The sequence below is a fragment of the Tachypleus tridentatus genome, chromosome 1, assembly GCF_004210375.1.
Source record: "Tachypleus tridentatus isolate NWPU-2018 chromosome 1, ASM421037v1, whole genome shotgun sequence".
NCBI lineage: Eukaryota > Metazoa > Arthropoda > Merostomata > Xiphosura > Limulidae > Tachypleus > Tachypleus tridentatus.
The window spans coordinates 152257632-152281363 of NC_134825.1; the positions used below are offsets into that span (position 1 = coordinate 152257632).

Below are 23732 nucleotides of genomic sequence, written 5' to 3' on the forward strand. Positions count from 1 at the left end.
TATATCTAATAAGCTAACATATTTTATGCTAATGGTAGTAGTGTATTAAATAATTCTTATTTAATTCAGTAATGCAAAACACATAAGATTAATAACATCCATAAAGCAGACAAGTTCCCCTAGCTCTCAAGATATTTCTGGCTTTCCAACAATGACAAGAGCCTTTACATCCAAACTAGTCAGCCTTCCCATGAGAATGAATCTTGTATTCCAAGTGAAATTGATACTTATCTGTTCAGAACACAATTTATACAATATATCATTTGACACATGAAAACCTTGATTTCTACTTGATTTTAATTAAACATGAAAGAAAAGTATTACAAGGTTTAAAAGAGAGAATGTTGCAGGTAGGTGTGGCAGAAGGAACATGGCTTTCAATTCAAATGTAGAGCAGTTCCATATTCACACCTTGGCATGGAATGTTTTTTTCTATATTAAGATAACAATAAATTTTACTTTAACTAACAGTCTGAAAATTATTTATCTTCAAGAAAAGTACGTTGTTGATTCTAGTTTTATTTTGCCCAGTATTTGTTAAAATACTTTATTACATATCAATCTTCAGTAGCGTAAACGTGAACTATAAATTATACATTAAGGAAAATGAAATTAAATAAAAACACTAAATAACAAGTACAATGCTGAATATAATAGTAAAACTTGTACATTCTACACACACACACAGTTAAATTACCCAAGTTCTTACAGTTTGCATATGTGAGAAGATGAATATTTCCAGTTAAAGTACAGAGAATAAAAGTCACAAATAATCAACTTGTGCATTTTTTATTAAACAATCATTTATATTTTGATAGTGATTTTAAATGTAATGCAAAGTCAGAAAAAGAACAGCAGTTAATATCTATAAATGAGTAAACTTCAAATTTCTAATAAGCAATACATTTCCTTTAAACTTTGATGTCAGACAACATTTGCAATTACACTGTTCTATAGTCAATACTATTAACCCAATAATGACAATATCCTTCAAACCTAAGGACATTACAAAACTCATGATAGTGAAGTACAACTTATAATAGCTGATAGTATCTAGACAGTTCAAACTGCTGTAAAATAATAAAATGTAATTACATATAGATGTATACTGTTACAAGTTTAAAGCTACTTTAGGATAAACAAATGTAGTTTTAATAAGTTATAATCTGAAATCATTCTAGAAAAAAGTCATTTAGATTTATTTAGTTTTTTTTGTGGTTATGAGGTCAGTCAAATTGACCAATCCAATTTTGCAATAAGGTTGAGAAATAGCAGATTTGCTGGAAAAGAAAAATTTGAAATGTATTTGGGAAGATTTTGGGATTACACATGAAAATTATTTTGGACATGAATTATCACAAAGAAATACTCAATATATTCATAAACAAATCATTTGTTGAAAATACTTCACTAAAAATATGACTTTCTGTAAGTGAAAAATTTATATTTTAACTGAAAGACTGCTAAATGTTGTGAATATATACATACTACATTGAAAGTTAGAAGTATCAAATCTTTAAAAACTTCAAACAAACATAAAGAAGTCATGTGTTCGGTCAACTTGATCAAGCCTGTGATGAGAGAGTTAACTAATTAGCCTTCGATAAAGGGGCTCGGTTCATTAGATAAAACCTATACAGGAGAATAATTACTGATAACTATAATTCCAAATTTACTTGAAATATCTTCATGAAATTTGGCAATATCTTAGTACACATAAAAGCATACTGTACACCAAAAATGATATTTTTTAATAATGCATTTCCACCAAAGAATTTTTAAAGGATTTACCAAGTTAGTTTGCATGAAAGGTGAATTTCATGATAGGAACAAAAGTATTTTCAAATTTTCATATTTCATCTGCATAATAACTGTACCTTTCTAAATGAATTAAAAAAAAAAAAAAGATTTTCAGTAGTATTGCATATTGATCTGTAGATTTTATTTATACCAACAGCATACTTGTTTCCATGGTCTTAAGAGACATCATCTAAGTATAACAAAAATAATCTTTGAAAAACATGAAACAAATCGAGTAACACTTTGACATTGAAGTTAAAAACTACTTATATTTACAGTTTAAACCTTTTTAAAACATGTAAAATATTAAAAGTTGAATTATGAACTGCTTTAATGCTACGTTTACTGGCATAAATTCATTATAAAGTTGTAAAGAGAAGATTGTGATACTCACTTTACAACCATATCAAAAAATGAAGTGTATTAAGTAGAAGAATATATAACTTTACAGTAAAGTTGGCCTACAAAGTACAAATCTGTTATAAATAGATTAAAAAGATTAATTTTGTAGCAAACATTTGTTTTTCTTGCCACAAGATGGCTAAACAACTAACAGGTTTATGTAGTTCATGACCTGCTCTTTATTAAGGTTATAAAAACAGCCCTCCCATCCTCTTGTTCTTTAAGTCCTCACTTACTCACACCTGTTTGTTTTAAATATGCTCTCTTGTGGATTTGCTAAATACATTGATATCTTGGCAAAACAAGACAGCAGGTTATTATTATATTCCAGCTTGTAAAGTTTGAGTCTTTAATTGGTTAAACACTGGTGATATTATGTAACAGAAGTAATAAAATGTAAAATTAACAACTCACAGTGCGTATGTGCCGTGTGACATGGAGGAGTTCCAAGCAACTATTTCCTACTAAAGTAAGAAAATAACTCCTAAAATACAAAAATAGTTCCTTAATATACATTAATAATGCAGTAGTTTCATTAAAATTTTAATGTAACTTTGTAAAGTTACATGTGTATCTTGACCTCACCCATACACATGTGGATAGTGAAACTTAATTTTACAACAGTACCTGATTTGTTCAGTTGTTACGGAGGATTCTTTTGGAGCATCCAACCTGGCTGCAAGCTGTTCTTTTGCTCTTTGAACCTGCCCTTCCTGTTATATGCAAAAACATTAAGAAAATCATTTCACACATCACTCTCATACTGAACATGTACATTGCTACACACCCCAGATTTATGATTTGATTGTAGATTTCATATATCAATCTTTATTTATTAACCTTTAGTTTATTATATCCTTTTAGGCTTAGTTAATTTCATTATCCCCACTTCATTTGAGTTCAGTTATCCACAGTAACCAAACATAAAGTATCAGATAACTGTCAATAATTGAAATGTTCTAAACCATTTTGACAATGATCATGTAGCTAACAATCTGAGTAAAGAACTTTCAATACATACATTATTTGGTTGGTAAAAAGGTGAAGAAATACAAGAATGACAAGTTTTAACTTGAGACTCTACTGTAATCTCTGTTGCTAAAAATACATCAATTACCCAAAATTGTTATAAACATAAATAATAAATCAAAAAGAACTATGGATGATTAGAATATACCAAACAGTGATGGGATAACATTTGAAAAACACTTAAAATTATTTTTTTTGCATATATAATATTGTCAGTATACTTTGTAACTAACTTACATGTTACACTTTCTATAATACATAGTTAATATTTTTAATGCACTTTGACTACATTGATGTAATTAATGAGGACCAATGCTAATTTTTAATGAAAATATATAATTAAAATTCTTTATTAATGCTTGCATCTGTCAACACTCAGTAAAACCATTTATTGTTATCATTATTATTAAAAGAAACACTTAAAATATACTGTACTTTTTGTCCATAATTATGGATATTTGTTACATTACTACTTAGAATTCCAAATTAATAAGTACAGACTGATTATGAAGAAAATTTCACATTCAGTATTAGTGTATCTGAAAAACTACTTGTCTTATGGAAACTAAATTACAACAGAAGCACATTAAAACTAACTTCTATTTGGAAAAGTTATGAAATCATAAACAGTTAGGGAAATCAAAATGATTATTCATTACATTCAAATGATGTTTTTTTTTGTTGTTGTTTTTTTGTCTTGCATATTGATTTATCAAAACATTAATTAATTATTAAACATTTATTAATATGATTTTAATACTGGATCAACTTCTTTAATTTATAAGTTATTTTTCATAACTTATTTTTTGTCACAGATTCTGAACCGTAAACTTAATTAAACCATGGCTCTAAGATAGCTGAATTACTCCAAAAACATTTATTTATTAATAAAATAAGTATCCTAAAATTATTTAAATACTAACAGAAAATTAAGAATAAATACTTTTTAAACAAAGAGAATGTTTTTAGTTACCTCAAACCTAGGTTTCTTAATGGATTCATTCTGCGGTTCTTCATTGACACGCTTCACTGCAAATAGTTAATAATTTAACATATTAACTGCCATATCAAAATTTATTGATGTCTAATCTTCATGAAAACAAATGCAATCCAAATTGACTGAATATTTTCAAATTTACCCTATAATATCTTATTTTTAAATAACTTTACTGCCTGATATCATTGTAATATCAGTTCCATTACATATTTCAATTGATTTTTGTTTAATATTTAGTGATAAAATTACAAAATTGATGAAACTATTTAGTGAAGTATTTCAATTAAGTCCAGAAATAAAATATATTAAAAAGTCAGAAGTATGTACAGGTTCAATACAAAGAAATATCTATAGTTAAAGTTGTATACCTGAAAAACTACCCATCCTAGGAAAGTAAACTATACTAAAGACACACTAGAGAGATAAAATGAGGAGCCTAGTTTTTGAGGTAGCCTTGTCTTTTTTCTTGGAAAATTAAAATAATCCACCAAATAACTCAAATAATAATTTATTTTTGTTAAAAAAAAACAAAGACATCAATCTTTCTTATATTGGAATCTATACTGATTTTTAATGTTAACTAAACCAGTAATATTTTTCAAGTGGTATAATCCACAAACCTTGTGTTGGTATTTCAATAGGAGCACTCTTATCAATGCTTCCTGATGATGCAGTTTCTCCATTAAGATAAGCCAGTAGATCCTAAATATTAAGTGGTATGTTCACAATCTCTTTATCAATAAATACTATCTTAAATAGTTTCAAAACCTACTCCACATTGACAGTTTGTAAGTGTTTTGGTTTCTACAATAATTATGTCCTAAGAAACAGAAATTAGCATGATTTGTTCTTTTCCTAAGCCTAATTTCTAATTTCTTTAAAAATATTGTTTCCCAGTGTTTCCCTTATGCCTGATAGTTAATAGGCATTTTCTTAACTAACTAAAACACGTGTAACATTAGTTTTGTAACACAAAAGACATACTGAACTGTCTAATCAGAAATAAGATCTATTAATATTTGTCAGTATCACTAATTCTCTTTACTCTTGTTCCAAATGTTTCATTAATTATTTGATAGTTAGAAACAAAAATATTTTTAATTTCCTTTAAAGCATGTAGGTTTAACCAAATTTAACCAATTTCCAAATTCCAAACTAAATGGCATTTTCATTCTAATTTACATTTTTTCCAGTGCCACTTCTACACTGAGAATACACATCTATTACATTTAATACTTGTGAACAATCAGTATTTTCTCTTAAAAAACTCTATAATACACGTCTAAAATTGTATAAAATAGCTACATAATTGCTGTATAAAATCTGGTGAATCTCTGATGAAACATTTTAAATTAATTTTATATCAATACAAATGCAATACAGACCAACAAACACAAGGATTTAGAACTAAAGCTAAAATCTGATAGTGTTATTGTACTTTTCTGGAGTTGTAAAATAATTCAAGTGGTAACGTAGTCATATCTATCCCTATCAAGAAGAAATACATCACAGAATACTGGTGAAATGTGTGTTTGTATGTGCACGCACACACATATGCATATTAATTAAAGTACTATGTATGTCTTACTCACAAACATAAAGACCTGATGTCATTAAACTATACTGAATTATTATGTACCATGTATTCTACTTAATTAAGAAGCACTGTTATCAGTTGAAGAAAAACCAGTAATAACATTTAAGATATTTTTGTTGCAATCAATAAAATTATTTTAATTCCAAAACTTTCAAGACCTGGAAAACAGGTATACCAAAATCCCATGACTTCTATTTCCTGAAAGAAGCTTCTTTAGAAACTGCAGGACTAGACAAACAGTTCATTATGTATTTTAACTGTTTAGGCCTTATTTTACAACATAAATTCATACATTATTTTCTTAAACCCAACATTCCATTAACTTACTTATATCCAATTAAACCTTAAATCTTTAGGGTAACAATACTGTACAGTCATTCAACAGCTCTGCTTGGTCCCCTCCAAAAAAGAATTAATTCCAGTGACATCTTTTAACTATTAATTAACAGTTTTTAACACCTCAGGTTTAAAACTGGTAATACCTTATTATTCTCTACTAAAAGTATGCTTCCTCTTACTTTAATGATCTGTAACACTTCAGATACCACTTTCTCTTCTAAAACTTCATGCTTGTATATTTTTTACATCAGAAAGTAATAATTTTAGGAACATTATAACTGAACAGCCCATATAATCACAAATAATGATGTCCATGAGCAAGTGAGTGGTTCTGCAGAATAACACAGAATGTAAAAATCCTATATGATATTGTACGGTTAACAGATAAACTCATTGGCAAACAGGTTGCTCACACGAGAAATGTCGGATCATAAAACTTACCAGACAATGCCAAAAAAACTAGAAATTGTTAACCACAGCAAAAACTTCCATACAACTAACGAGAATCAAAAACTACTTCTCACCTTACGATCTGGGCGCCTTACAACAGGTATCGACTCGGCCTGATTGAAAAATAAATATAAACAAATAATGGTATTTATTAAATTATGATTCAACACTAAAAATTTCAACGTATACAACAACTTTAACTCGAACCCTTAATTTCATGTTTACAGATCTTCATTTGTTTTTCAGTGCAAGTAATGTACCTGCATACAAGTCAGAGGTGCCCTAGGTGACACAGTTTACTTGTGTCATAAGAGACTGAAGACAACTTGAACCAGATGTATGAGAACATAAAAAAGGATGCTACTGATTTCATAGTTATCTAAATCTGAAAAACATTTGAAAATAATCTAACAAGTAACAAAATTACATCAATTATAATGTGACAATGAAAAATATAATAATTACAGCATTTAAACTTCATTTAATTATTCTTAAGACAAACTTGAGAGGAATATTATAATTATGTTTTCAAAACTTGATCACAGATTACCATCCACATAATTTGTCGAGACTAACATTTTCATACCTTATTCTGAAATTTCTCAATAATCACATCTTCACTAGCTCATCAACATTTTGTCTTTCAACAAATGTTTCTCTTAAAGAGCAACTTTATATCATGTAAAAATTATAATATATATAATCATATAATATTCATATATCATATATATAATATATAAAATGAATTATTTATTTACTTTATATAGCTTCATTATGTCCTGGATAATGATTCCATCTATTTCACACATTTGCAAAAGGTTTGTCTCATCACAGCTTTAGCATAAGATCATAAATATTTTTTTCACTGATTACACTTTCACGCATTCACCTGGATTTGCATGACACTCCTGTTGCCATGTGTAATTGTTTTAGTTCTTGGTTATTGTTATATTGGTGAAAAACCTGATAATTTGTGTATGAAAGCCTTCTAATGTTTACCAATAACATGCAAACATTTGTAAACATGCATACAATACCAAAAAAAATCATAACAATTACTCACAACACGTAATAAAAGGGTTAAGTGGAAATATCCAAAAATAACATGATTTTCTATGCTTTTCTCTCTCTGTATAATTTTTTACTGACTGGCATCACCTATTTAATATCATCAACCACACCACTGAAAACCTGTTACTTTTTGATGTCACAGTATAACATTTGATAGTATATCTTTAATCTTCAGGAATGCTGAAAATGTAGTAAATTTACTTATAACTTTAGGCTAAGACCCTGACACAAATTCACAAAATTCCATATTGGGAAATTCTTTAGCCATGCAACTTCCATTATTAATACACCATTCTCTAATAACATTGAGTATAATCTAAATCGATAAACTATTCTTTCCTGGTTAATGTAACAAAGTCCTGTGCAAATAAACCCATGTACATCTTTTAGTCATGCAACAGCAAATTTTTTTTTCCCACTTAATGTATTAACAGTTCTGATAGTCTTAATTCAAAAATCACAAAATTTATCAGAAATCTCTAAAACTCATTGTGTACAATTTTAATCATAGGCTGTTGCTGGTGATATAACATTTGTTAAATTTCTGTAATAAATACAATAAATAAGTTAAACATTTTACTTTCTATAAAACTAGTAAAATAAAAACTCAAAAGATTCTTCTCTTTCAACCCATCAACAGTGACTTTTTCCTTTTTAAATATCTTTGCTTGGAATACTAAGTTCTTATTAACAACAGGGATAAAGGTAACTAACCTATCACAGAGGTTTGTTTACAGTTTATATCAATATATCATTACAGTATTAAAATTATCAGTCATGTATCACTATTATTATTATATATATAATAAACAACAGAGGAGGTGGTGGTGGCTATTAGTTTCCATTTTTGTCTTTAGGTTCAACTATTATGCTCACAACCAGCTACAGAGAGTAAATGATAGTGGGATCTCTAGCACTTTTTTCCTTATCTTTTATTGAATCTATAGCTTGTTTTACAGTTTCATATCTCTTGTTCTGGTTATGTCCAACAGACAGTATACATTAGAATCCCTAATGGTTTTGGCCACTATGGTCACAGACATTTTCACTTTAACTCTCTTGCAATGGATCACAACTCAAAGGCCATGTCATTGCATTTGTTGACCTGTACAAGTTTTTGTTGAACTACTATTTGATTAATTTATGTTCTTCAATAAAATTCCCACTGTGTATCTATTATATCAAACAATAGAAGAGCTACTTCAACTGGATACACTTGCAGGAAAAATAGGTTGTTTCTCTAACACTAGCTGACACTGTTGTTGCCCCAACAATGCACTTTACAAACATTTCAAAATGAAGATGCCTTCCACTAGGCACTGAGATTATTCTAACAGAACAGAACTTTCACTTAAAATTACATTATGAAGCAATTATAAGTCACTTAAAATTCTGTTCTGCAGTTTAAGTCTGATGATACATTGACATAATTACAATACCTAGTAATGAGAAACATGCATACTTTTGTTTTCTGACTTTAACATTGAATCTTTCTTTATTTGTTCTGTTTAGTTATTAGATCTTAAAGATTATTAATAAAGCTTTTTAATTCCTTTTAATAATAAAAAGACCTACAAAGGGAGAAAACTTCTAAAAATTTTCTACAGTTTGTTTATTAACAAATAATACAAATTATGTATAAAGGTGTAAACCAAAACACAAAAGCAAAGTTTAACAAACAAAATTATTCTCCAAACAATAATTCATAAATAGTTGTGGTATCACCTAGATAGAGGTAAAAGTACAGAAGTAGTAGTGCTTGTGTATAGTCAGTTGGAATTGTAAAACAAGAGAAAGTACACTTAGAATAAGGTTTTAATTAAAAAATACATCTGATTACCTTCACTTTTGAAATATATTTTTTATTTATGTTTAGTTGAGAAATGGTATTTTTATATACATATATATTTTTATACACATGCTTTGTAAAGTTATATCATGACAAGTAATCTATGAAGTAACAAAACAGACAAAATTAGTAACAGGAATGAAAAAACAGAACTGTAAGATACTTAAGTAGTTTAATATATGTATCTGCATATGAAAATTGTACTTTGGTTGTGTGTGTGTGATGCATACACACACACATACAAAAAAGGAAACATATATGTAAAAATGGCTGGTTTTAGTTGAGAAAATTTTTTTATGCAAAAGAGCGAACAATGTTTCAACCTTCTTCAGTCATCATGAGGTTCACAAAGAAAGAAAGAGGTAACTGACCAATAGCTGACCACATGTTTGAAGGGGGTTGTCACAAAACTAAGGTCTATACTGTGTAAAAACTACACTGGCAAACACCACACCAACATTATTTATAAAATACAATGTGATAACTGCCACGATTTCTATATTGAGGAAACAAGTAGAAAAATGGAAACCAGATTCAAAGAACATAAAAAGTCACCTTCACATGTTTTTGAACACTGCAAATCAAATAAACACAACATAACCACAAAAAAACAACCAAATACTAAATAAAGAAACAAACATAAACAAATTAAAGAAGCCTTACTTACACAACAACTTAAACCCAAAATAAACCAATACAAAGGAACACCTTTATACCTATATTAATAAATATAATCAAACATCTAAGCATGCCATCTACATTCCTATACTCAGTTACACAATCCCCTTCAAATGTGTGGTCAGCTATTGGTCAGTTATCGCTTTCTTTCTTTGAGAACCTGATGATGACCGAAGAAGGTCAAAACGTTGTTCACTCCTCTGCATAAAAAATTATCTCAGTCAAAACCAGCCATTTTTACATATATATTTTTCTCTACAAGTGAGTTTTCTCGTCATCACTGATTAAAGGAGGAAACAATGCATTTTCACCTTTGTAAGTACAAAAGTAAGTATATTAAATTACCTACACCAATGATCAGGTTGACTTTTTTGCTCTAAGTAACATAGCTTATCCTGATAAGAAATTTTGACACATATACTCTCACACATCATATATTATCAAAGCCAGACCTGCTTTTAGTTACTTAATTCCCAATATAAAAAGAACAGGAATACTTACTGCAGCTTGTCTGACATATACTGGATGAGACAAGTGGACATTTTTCAAAAGAAAAAGTAAACATTCTAAAGTGTAGTATTCTTTTGGGGTGCCATCTTTTCCAGATCTACATAGAATAGGATACAAGTAAAAATTAGGAAAGAAAAGCACTATTTAAAACAAATGTCAGCAATTTTCATGAAGTTAGACCTAAATATGATTAAATTTTATAAATCAACACTGGGACAGCAGCTACCAACTTTTCCACTCCATGGATTGAGTACACAACCATAGCTATAGCATAGTTTTAGTTGTTTCACGATGTCAGTTTTTGGGATTATTGTTACAGAGCAAATAAAAGCACCAAATGTTGTATGAAGCTTCTTTTAGTGATGCTGACCAATTTTAGAACAAGAGATACTGTGAAATATATTACATTTCCATCTAATTCACCAAACTGAAAATGCACACCACTCAACATTTATTTTCATTCAAAAAGTGGCATACAAGTGTTGACAGAAACAAACCCTAATAGTTTAGATTTAACGAGTGAATAAATTTAAACAGAAAATTACTTGTTGACAGTATTATGTAAGTTTATCATATGTCAGAGATAACAAAACCTAAACCAATACCGATGTGGTTGATCGATATAATACACTGAAACCACAGGGCAATAAACAAGCTCAAATTTTCAAATGGACTTTAACCAAGTATATCACTAACATGATTTTGTATACCATAGAAATGAACAATTCTATTTTGACCAAAAGATAACAAAATACATATGTACACTAGGGCTACTGTACTCTTTCATTCCATTCAGGATATATAACTATTATTGAACATTTTAATAAATGATTCATATACTGAAGATACAATCCTACTAACACAAGAAGTGACATGCTCATTTCATAAGGCTATTGCAGAAAGAGGCATCATTACATCTCATCATGTATAATTAGTGTATTCATTGGCTAATAACTATTTATACGTTAATGTTGCATTTACTGAATTTGCAAAGATGTGAATAATTAAGATTTGTTTTACAATATTTATAGTTCACAGAGTTTCCTTTGCAGGAACACTATCAATTCCTTACACACCTTTGAAACCTGTGGAATAATTATTCAACTTGGTGTTCATGATCCTCAAACCTATGTCCATGCAAAGTCAGCTGGCAATGGAACCATCCAGTGGAATGGATGGTGGTTGTCTATATCCTAGCTTGATACACTGAACAGCACAAGTGTGAAAGTAATACATTATCGGTAGGTGACAAGCTGTCCATGAACAGGTTTATCAAACAAAATAACTGTTTTCATGTTTGGTTTACAAATTTGGTACTAGTTCAGTCATACATAATAACAATAATTCTCTTATTCTTAAAATTATCTGAGTGTTCACTCAGGATCTCAAACAGATGCGTAGCAAGAAATAGAAGTGTTGCAGTAACATTCTCATAAGTTTGCCAGGCGAGTCACACAGATTTCTTACCTTAGCCTTTGCATGCTAATTTAGTATCACACCCAGTGATGGCATGAAATACTGGCAGTGCTATTCATCTTCCTGGTCCTACATTGGTACATACTGATACTGTAGAATCTATTAGTTTTTATGCACATGAAATACAACACAGATGCCAAACAAAGGTTGAGTTTTCTGATGTGTTGGAATGTACCAACAAGGACAACATTAGTATCCACCTTATGAACTAAGACTGATTTGTCTCCTTGTTCCAGAGCATGTAATATATGGTTCACAATTAGTGTCAGTTTCCTCACATTTACTGTCTAACATATCTATATCACAGTCAATATGCAACACAGATTGGTTGGATGTGAAATTTTGTTTGAGGACAATCAAGCATGTCCACTTTCAAAACAAGTGAACAATTCCCTTTGTTCAATGAATCCCAAGAAAATTCATCTATTTTCCTAAAAGCTCCAACTGACCTAAAACCTTTCAGCACACACCCTTTTCTCTTTTCTCACATGTACATTCTTTCAAACTATCAGAAATGTAAGTGTTCCACACAACATCTATTCTTGTTCTGTCATCCAGTTGTGTTGCAAAATCAAGTTTAAAGACCTCTCCTCTACACTTGTCAAAAGTCGTAATCCCCGCCATTTGTACAATACAGACTATAAAAGAATCTTCCAAGACCTTACAGTTGAAGTTTTCTGGAAGTTCAAGATGTTTGGCTTAGTCTACAACATATAACAACTATTTACAGCAATGTGGAGGAGGGCTTTTATCACTCATTGAGTCTGTTAGCATAAAAAATATAGCAAAAAACATCCACATAAAATTCAGTATAATTGTTTTATTAAATTCAATTCATAGTAGACACTCATTATTTACTTTCATTTACACAGGCATACCAATTTAATAAGAAATCAATATTGTTTGATAGCCATTTTGGATTTCATGAATTATATGGAAATGTGATGCATCTCACAATGGCTCCTGTTTCAAAACTGATCAGTATTACTAAAAGAAACTTCAACCAACATTTGATGCTTTTATTTATCCAGCAACGATAAAGTCATTAAGCAACCTAACTATTTCCCAACTTCCACAGACCTGCCACAGGGAACATTTGAGTTACAATTTATACTTGTCAAGTTAATTTTTCATTTAGATCTCCCAATAAAATTAAGTTTAAAATGAAAATTCAGGAAGTCAAAACAAGTTTATGGTTCAAACTGAGGCTTAATGGTTAAATTAATGTTTTCTTACCACAGTAAAAATAATCTAAAACGAATTATCTCATTTATTTCAAACTTGTTTAAATGAACCAAACTATTTTTAATATACATTATATATTAGATAAAAATGAAACCAAATAATTATATTAATATATTCTTCTTGTGTCTAATAACTGTATATTTATTTTCTCTATCTCATAATTTTTCACATTCTCTGGCCAAGAGAACAAGTAATATCAACAATTAAAAGCATTCTACTACAACTATTACTTCATAGACTAATAGAACCAGTAATCACAGTCTAATGATTAAATGTAATTTTATTTTTACACAAAGTTTAAATATTCAAATTATACCACACTTCTACCAACTTCTACATCATTTTCCTTCCTACAAGTCACTTCCAAATGCTAAATGAGCATTTTTAGCATAAAAAAATTGAATTAAAATACATACTTGACCATGAGTAGGTATAATATGTACATAATAATTCAATGTTATGCTTCTCAACTCTCTTTCTCTTGTCATTCTCATTACATTTCTTTTGGTTCCCCACTGGGACAGCAGTAAGTCTACAGGTTAACAATGCTAAAATGAGGGTATTGATTTCCCTCCATGGCCACAGCATAGCCCAATGTGGCTATGCTATATGAAAAACACAAAGCACATATATTATTTACATCACATACCACCTAACTCCTCAAGATTTGAATGTACAATAAGCAACAGAAAGCACTCATATTTAACCAACTGTTTAATATGGCATCTAACTGATGCTGCTTAAAAAAACAAAGGCAGCCAGATATGGAAAAAATTCTCCACCAATACAAGGACAACACAACCTCCATACACAGTAGCAATTTGTTTTTAAACAAGGCAAGAATAAGGTGCACCAGATGTGGGGAAGTCAGGTGGAGATACATATGGAGGTGACTGCCTATAAGAAATAAATTTTCAGATTAGAACAGTGACAACTTTTAAGACAGTACCTCACTTCCATACATAGAATAGCTTGTACCCTACACTGAGTTGTCAGAAGAATTAGTGCAAGTTTAACCTGTTGACTGCCAAGTATTTCAGCTGCTATGGCAACTCCGAACCAAGTTCAAAATACAACTCTAATGCTTCTTCATTTTGTAATTTTTTTCATGACACCATTTTGGATTGAAAGTGAAACAATATGTAAGTAGGTCAAATGCAGGTATGGTGCTGACATCTAGCATTGAAGTTAGGTATTATTGAGAACGAATTAACTCATCCTTGGCACTGTGTTACCGATCAGCTTGGATGAGTTATCTCATCTACGGCACTGAACAGGTTAAACCTAGATGAGCTACCTTTATAAAGTGTCCAAATGAAGAGCTCATGGAATGTGACAACCAACAGCATGGGCTCCATAACCTCATCTTATCTCAATCAAGGTATACTCTTCACCTGGAAAGAAAAGGGAGAGAGGAAATGAAAACTAAATGGCAAAGAGATGCGTAGAATAAGAAGACAACCATCCAAACAGTTACACACAAGTGGTCAGTGATTCAATAAATGAAATGTGATTAAGACTTAGCCAGACCATACAGATGTACTCACCTCAGATCAACTGGAGAAACACAAATTGCAAAAGGAGAGCACACTAACTGTTTATGGGAGGAGCTGTACTTCACCAACAATATCATCAGCCCTATCAGTATATAACTCTCCAGGACACACCACTTTGATGGCTAGAAACCTGTATGTAGCAAGGGTCTCCTATACTATATATATTTTGTACTGGGGAGATATGTAGAAGCACCTAGATCCCCATCAGATGCCTAATAGAAATGTCTTTCACTGGAGACAGTGTAAAGTGTGATTGCAAAATCCTATTTTGAAAAGCTAGCAAGCACAAGCCAAAGTAGGCAATCTCTTTCCCAGTACCAGTTTTTTTTTTATTATAATTCATAGAAGGATACAGTCTGAATTGAGTAATTGAGTAATATTGTATACCATTAGGATACCTTTAGTGGTCTTGCAGAACACTTCATCTAAACAGTAAACACTGATAGAGTTAGGGTGAATGGTTTGATTACTTTCTGTTACCTCTGCCTGATGCAGATATTAGGAAATATACATTACCTGGAAGGAATCATCAGTTACCTGGCAGGGTTCTGTCAGGTAAATAAGTAATGTAAAAATATATATTTACCTATCATGAAGATGGAGAATTGATTGAAGAATGGCAACTGAAAGGAGATCAAACAGCCACATGATGAAGATTGAGTGATAAATGTGGGAAGTTGTCCACATACCTGCCTTGAGGATCTCATACAAGGACCAATGAAGATAAGGAGGAGAATGATATAGGTAACAACTCTGATATGACAACACATAAAAGAGCCTGCTAGCATTAACCTTCAGAAAAAATACATACAGAAACAAGAGGAGCTGATGGACCCATCATGTAAAGGTAAAAGATGAGAGGACCCTGAACAAAGAGGGGTCCTAGTAAATAAACAGGTGATGGCAGTGACCCCAAAAGGAAGATCATCATGCCAAATAATATCAAGCAGACTAAACAAGACACAAAAGTCAATATGAGTCCGAACAAGCAAAGAGAAAAAAAAAAAACAGAAGGAAGGGAGATAGGAGAGAAAGATCAGTCATCATCTCAAGTGGCTGAATGACTGGTCTGGTTAGGATAGTAAATAAATGGGAGAAGAATTAAATCATAGATATGCCAATGACAACAACCACAGGCAAGGAGGAGTAAATAAGTCTTATAAAAAAGGTGGTATAAAAAAACAAGAATCCAAACAGGGCACAGGTGAGAGTGTGCAACATCATATTAAAATCACAGTCATACATAGGAGTAGAGCAAGGGAAATGGTAAAGGAGAGATCAAAAAAGAATAAAGATGACAACATAAGCAAACACCCTATGGTAATAGAAAAGATGAAGGATAGTAGATTAAGGCTGTCCAATAACCAACATTGATGGAGACAATCCATGGTCAAACAACCAAGTAAAAAAAAAGTGGAAAGGTGTGGCACAGGAAGATGGCTAGGAGGAAAGAAACAGTAGTTAAACCAACAATAAAAAAATTCCCACTTTTCTTGATAGACAAGATAGAAGGATGATAAAAACAGGATAAGAAGAAGGCTATGCAATCTGAGGGTCTGGTTGTAAGGGCAGTAGACAAGGCAAAATCCACATGTGAAGATGAAGAGATGATATACCTGGATAAAAAGAGATTTGCAAGGTTGAACCAACAAAAATAAAATACAGTGTATGAAAAGACGGGGTTCTGATGTCAACTGAAGAAGTGTTGAAAGTTAGTGTTATCAAGAAACCACCAAGAGCAGTATAGCATATCAAGGAGAGGATATAAGAGAAAATGGGGTAGATGAGGGGACAAGCAGATAGGAAAATGAGAGACTAGTCATAGCTGAAAGTACCAATAATCAGAGCAAAAAAAATTAGGAACTGAGGACCATAGCTTGGAATGGGGAGGAGTGGAAAAAGAATCTATTAAAGGTATATGCCCAATAAAAACTAGGAAGTGACCAAGAAACAGTGATGGCAGAGACACCAAAAGGAAGAAGATCATATCAAGTAATATTAAACAGTTCAAACAAGATACAGAAGTCAATATAGGTCTGAACAAGCACAGAAGCAATAAACAGAAGGGAGATAGGAGAAAAAGCAATTCACCACCAGTTTAAGGCCTCTGATACATAACAAGCCATGATATAAGCCCAGAAGATGATGTCCAATGGCCAAAGCAAAGTGATCTGGAGAAGGTGACCCCTTGACAGTTGATGTGAGAAATGACCATAGAAGTTTTGGAGATGGTAATGACCAATGGCTACACTAGAAGAGGAAGAAAATGGAAATGTTTAATGAACAGTAAGAAGCATAAACATACTTAAGAGTGAAAGGAAACCAAAGAAGGGAGCATATGTGAAGAAATGAAGATCCAATTAAGAGATGGTAAGGCAACTCTAACTGTGGTATTGGCATGGTCCAGCTACAAAGACAAATCCTCAAGAAGGGAGGATCAGATAAGATGTATGTGTACATGTCTCAAAGGAGTGAGTTATTTTAAGGAAATTCAAAGTCCTCAAAAGCAAAAATGATTCCTGTGCAGGATAAAAATGGGAACTGAAAACCTTGGTGATGAGACATTCCATAGCCCACATGGAAAGAGGAAAAGGTTAGGCCTCACTAAGATGAATGCTGAAGAAAACACCCAGATTAACAAAATACTGCACTGGCAAGAGAAATGATTTGGAAAACTTGACAAACTATCCCATTTGACTAGCTTCGAGATGAAGAAGGGAGGTGGGGAGAATAGCACATCCCAAAAAAGGGACAAGTAGAAGCCATTCAACCGCAAAGAAATGGAATCTCAGCTTTTGTCCAAAGTTAATGAACAAAGACCCTGATGATTTGATTGATGACATAAGGGGCTGATGACATGCCAAAGGGAAAAGCATGAAATTCAAAGATTCTAACTGTACAAATAATAGAAAACATCTGGAAGACAGGGCAATATGGTTATGTAGAAAGACATCTGACAAACTGACCTTGATCATCCATAAACTAGGTGAAAATGACTACCAGACAAAAAGGAAATTCTTTATCCAGAACCAAGGAACTAAACTGCTTGAGAAACAGAAGGTTGATAAATGGATGCCAGTCTACCTTAGGAACGTAAAGATAAGGTGTAAACTCCCCCTGACTATTTGATGACCCAAAGATCTCGCACAGCATTCTCAAGATGTAAAAAACAGATTGGGTCAGAGGTAGGAGAAAAAGAAACAGGAAGACGATGAAGGTGACAGAGAAGAGAAACAGAAAGAACATAAGAACGTGAAGTAACTATTTATCTGCCAAAAACTGAGACCAAAGGTTGGCAAAATGAAACAGACTGGTGCCCACTTAGCCTGACTCAACAAGACAGTCACCAAAGACAAAAGCATTATACCTTAACATAAAGAAGTAGGAGGAGAAAGGCCTGAAAGGTAGAATGGAAAGGGTGGCAGTAAAGTAATCCCACTGAAAAAAAAGGAGTAGAAGTGTGAAGTTGTGAAAGATGAGATACTATAAAAGACACTAAGGACTGATGCTGGGCTGCTTCAGCCCTGGTCTTCAGTGAATTACAAATAACACAAGTCTTTCATACAATGAAAGGAAGACTGACAAAGGTTACACAGGTAAGGAGGTAGACATCAGAGACTCCCAACAGGTTCCAATGGCAGAGGAACCATGTGAGGAGAGACAGAGTTGAAGTGGTATGGACCAAGGTAATAAACAGAAGGGAAAGACACTATCCAGAAAATCCCTCTGAAGCATGATAAAATGCCTCATATATAAGATGTAGGGAGTAGAGGAAATGCCAAAAATTGGTGAGAAAAAAGATAAAGATAAAACTAAACACTAGAAAATGAAACAGAAGGCAAAAGGTTTCATTTCCCAAAGTTTCTGACCACTCTGGGTTGTCTTTCAGGTCCCAAAATCTTTTTTTGAGGCTTGAAAGATTTTTAAACCTAAATTTCTGCCAGGACATACTTTGTTTGAGAACAAGACACATGATGATAGGTGCCAAATTGCTTGAGAAAAGAATCAACAAATAAAAAAGAACCAAAAGAACACACACACAAAACTTTATCCAGAATAAAACTGAAAGGGAGAATTTTCCTTGATCAATAAGATGGTACCCAAAGCAAGCCCAGGTACGAAGAACATTCAGCTAAGTTCATTGTCCTCCTGGACATTCTCAAACAGCAGTGAAGGGATTGGAGAAGGCTCAGTAATGCAGAAGGGAAAACACAACATGCTGTATGATAGGTATAATGTTATCAATACAGTAGCAACAGTTCCTGGGTTAGCAACTTTTTCACAACAAAGACAAATTTACTTTCATTTGACAATTCATAATCATCTTTATTGCTTTTGAAATAAAATTAAAAAAAACCTGAACAAGTACCAGCCTCAGTAACTTGCAATTATGCTGAAAAATCAACACATCTGAATTAGACTATACTAAGGAAAAGAATAAAAAAATTTTCAGTGCAAGTGTTTAAGGGAAACTACTGTGCAAAGTTGTGTTGCCTTCCTACTGGAGAAAGACTTGTCACTTAACAAAGCCATCTTACATTAGCAAAGTTCATGTTAAGCATGTGAATTTTAAGTAAGAGTGATCTCACTGCTTGTGGCATGTAAGACTCATATGCAGATGCACGAAAAATAGTTATTCTATGTTAAGAGATATCATTTTAGAATTTCTCTATTTTGATCTCAAGTGAATGATGGAGAAGATAACAGTAGTTTAAATTGTGGAGACTCAGATACACAAAAAGTGCAGTTACTACTTGTCTAAAATAATTTTCTTTTACAGAAACTTTAATATTCAAACAATGGCACAAGTTGTTTGAAATGGGTAATTTATGCATACATAACTGATTAACTATGTTTGCATCATAACTTTAAAATTTTGCTAAATGTAAAAAATGTCAGCATGCCCATTATAACAGATGATGATTATGGTCCAGTTATTATAACAGCCATTCCTATGCATAACATATTAACACTTATTATCTCATATTTCAATGTTCCCATACTTCTATTAGAATATATTTTTCTTACTCATACACAAATGAACTCAAAATGTAATATTTATTATTTTTTGATCAATGTGGACTGTTTCACTGTGCAAGAACTTTAATAAATTATAAATAAATCATGATTTCTATGATAACTCAGTCCCTTCAGTTGCACCCTACAGTATACACTAAAGTTGCTTTAGGCATTAAACATTTTCATGAGTTAACTGATACAAGGACTTATTTTTCTCAAATTTCACAATACCATGCATTGTAAAAAAACAACAACACAAACCACTAAAGTTGGATTGCATGAACACTTAGTTCTGTGGTTATAAATCAGACTCTTCAACGTTACTGGTATTGATAGAATTTGTATTACAAATAGAGATGGGTAATTAACTCAGTTGCTAAGGAAGATTTACTAGTCTCGAGTAAATACACACACACAAACGTTTAGCCAGTTAGTGTCAATGAATCCAAACTAACCTCCAGCAAAAGGATACAAGTTACAACTAACAGGAAACAGATACACAGGAAGACCAAAAAAAAAGCATTAGATCAATGGTGTCAAGAAAACACCTAAAAGCATAAGCTAACACTAGCTACAATGGCACACCTTGTCCTGGAAAGATATTTTAATCTACCATGGTGCTGAAAAACACAAGTTATTAAAATATTACTACTTTGATTTCTCAGTATTATATTTTTTTTAATTCAAGGTTGTTCAGCTTAATAAACCAGTGACACAACTCACACAAATAAACAAAATCAGTGTTTCCAATTACCGTTTTCAATTATTACAACTATCAAAACAACTGATACATTTAATAATGTCATCTTCATTTTCCCTGCATTTGTATTGATTTTTGAATTTTTTTTTAGTGATGAGGGAAATAAAGAAAATGTTTTTTGTGATACTATAATCCAATCCAATAAATACTCACACTGACACTAGTAAAAAGATGTACATTTTCACCACTTAAATAAAATTTTTGTGATCATTATGTAATATTACACTTTTAGAAGTCATCCTCTAGTCTAATGATACGGCTGAATGCCTGTTACTGTTCATCTTCAAAGACATAACAAATAATAGTTCACGATAAGTTAACCACCTAACAGACAAGCTGCTTGATGATCCAACTGGTCACGTTTCTTTCTACTGCAAACTAGTACAGAATGATTTAAATGATCAATCAATCAACTACATTAAACAATGTCATGAAAACTAATCACTTGGGATTATGCTTAAACAGATGAATCAAAGTTAGTATTTCTGTTTATTATTATTCCAATTATCCAAATCTCACACAAAAATAATATATTATCTGAATATAACTAACTAATGAACCTAACAATTAACTGATTATCAAATTCCATTAACTGATTAGATCTATTATCTGATCATGAAAACATTTTCTTTTTTTACTTGCCAACCAGTCACATGAAATAATCATTAATGTATTCTATTAGATATGTTAACTTAATACAATGCAGCATATAAATGTCTTATATCCTATCACACACTGTTTACAACCTTCTGGTGTTCCTGAAAGACAATGGAAGTAGATCCTCAGCTATTCACAAAAAGTATGTACACTCTACTGCCAAATGACTATTTGTCATGCATTAATCTAGCATTCACTTTGTTATTTATACCAATAAAAATTTCTTCTTGAATTACACGCTTTTTTTGAATGAGCCTTACAGTTGAACCACTATTACAAATTAAACTGGTTATAATAGATGAATTTTAAACAAAGGATTAACCAACTTTATTCATGTATATCACAAACATATAATTTTGTATTCCTTCATAACAATCCCTTGTCCATTTTTCTTATTTTCAATTTTATAAATTATTCATCTTTAATTTAAATTAGTAAGTTCCCTTTGTAATTTGCAACTACTTATCCAAAGTGTGAGGAATTATTATACCTTTAATATATGAACTAATTTCATTATTAGTAATGTTGAAACCTATAGATGAAGGATACAAAAGGTTCTCATGACCATACATAATAAACAATTTAGTTAAAAAATAAAAGCATTTAAAAAAATTAGCCATTTGCTTGTAGTGGTTACTGTAATAAAAAATCCATGTCTTATTTTAGCAATAGTCACCTAATTTGACACAAAAACCTTTTGGCCACAAATCAACATTTTTCAATTGCATTCTTAAGGAAGGGGAATCCATTATTTAACATAACACAACTTTCACTTTAAACATTATTTTATGGAGACTATTATTATATATTTAAAATACTAAGTCTCTCTCTGATATCTTACTTAATGGCAGCATTAAAAAACTAACATATGTATTATGAATTAAGCATTACATATTACAAGAAACTTTCATAAAAGAAAACTTAGAAATTGTTTTACATTGGGGGGGGGGATTATGAATTTGCTTTCCCACATATATACATGGGACACAAATAACACATCATGTTTTATGTATCTTTTTTTTCATTCAGGATCAACATGTGACTGACATAAAATGATAACTATAAGAAACATTAAGCATTTTACATTCTTGTCACTGCAGTGGTAAATGCTGGTAACAGCAATACTAGTACTATGCCTTCAATTCATTTTGTTCAAATGTAAAAAAAAAAAATCTTTTTAGCATAGCAGATGGTGTACATATATACACGTATATGTGTGTGTGGCATATACCAGTTTATTACTAGTAAAAGTAACCATTCTCTTTTAACTTAGTTAATACTATAAATATAATAATAGTAGTAATAGTTGTACGCCTACAGTATAAACTTACTTTAAATTCTAACATCGTACTTTAATTACTATTATCACTACTACTATTATAGTACTCATAATAACAACAGTCCTATTAATATTAGCAATACTAGTAATTAGTATAACAGCAATAATGAATGGCATTATGAATTAGTATGGCAGATTCTTACTAAAATAAACTTTATTATAAGTTACGTCAAGTTTTAACTTTATTTATCAAACTTACAATTTTAACTTAGGCCTACTTCACTCTTTGATTATCTTTGTCGTTTAGGTTTGACCAATTATATTTTTTCTATCACTATCAGTATTGGTATATGAAATGTATGATCAAGATCGGGAATAAAATTAAAAGTAGTTTTATAAATATTCATAAACTTAAGAAAATTTAAATAATATGCTTACCCCCATATCAAATAGTTTGTATTCACAGTTTTAGGCCACGAATATTCTCCAAATATTATTTGGCCAGTCCTTTCTATTATTTCTTTTTTGTTCACATTATATTGACGTAACAAACTCAACGGGTCAGCCATTTTATTTCAACAGTAAAACGACACTTTCCAGAGAATTATGGGAATGGACACGCACATAGGTACGATAGATGGAAAAAAAAAAAAAAAAGGACTAGCGGATAATAAGTTCAACTTATTCCTATGAGGAAATGAGTCACCAGTGTGGCTTAAAAATTTTCGGTGCTTAGTTCACTAAGCTGTCTCTCTAGACTGTTGAGATTTTAATTATATTAATTTAATTAGGATAGTGCTGTTATTACTACACAATAGCAAAACAGTGTTAGGATCCATTCGTGTGAAGCAAAGAACTATTCTAAGTGGAAATGATGTAATAATTATATGAAATTCGATAAATCAATCTATTCATTTTGTACAATTACGTATTTGTTTGTTAGTATATAAGCAAAAAACAACACCATGAGTTATCTGTGATTTACCCACCACGAGTAACGAAACCCGATTTTTAGCTT

At 31.2% G+C, this 23732-nt stretch overlaps 1 protein-coding gene across 2 annotated transcripts in view; it reads right to left on the bottom strand.

Annotated features, from left to right (window-relative positions):
- hyx (cell division cycle 73 hyrax) overlaps positions 1-23371 on the bottom strand; it is a 38872-nt gene extending 15501 nt beyond the window's left edge. Inside the window, exons 1-6 of one of the 2 annotated variants that reach the window (XM_076458867.1) lie at positions 23153-23371; positions 10714-10819; positions 6689-6727; positions 4849-4930; positions 4205-4260; positions 2830-2915 (exon numbers count right to left, since the gene is read on the bottom strand). In XM_076458867.1, the coding sequence (XP_076314982.1) occupies positions 2830-2915; positions 4205-4260; positions 4849-4930; positions 6689-6727; positions 10714-10819; positions 23153-23283 (500 nt within the window). In that variant the 5' untranslated portion in view covers positions 23284-23371. The remainder of the gene's footprint in view (positions 1-2829; positions 2916-4204; positions 4261-4848; positions 4931-6688; positions 6728-10713; positions 10820-23152) is intronic. The other variant, XM_076458872.1, reaches the window with a different exon arrangement.
- Between the last annotated feature and the right edge of the window lie 361 nt (positions 23372-23732).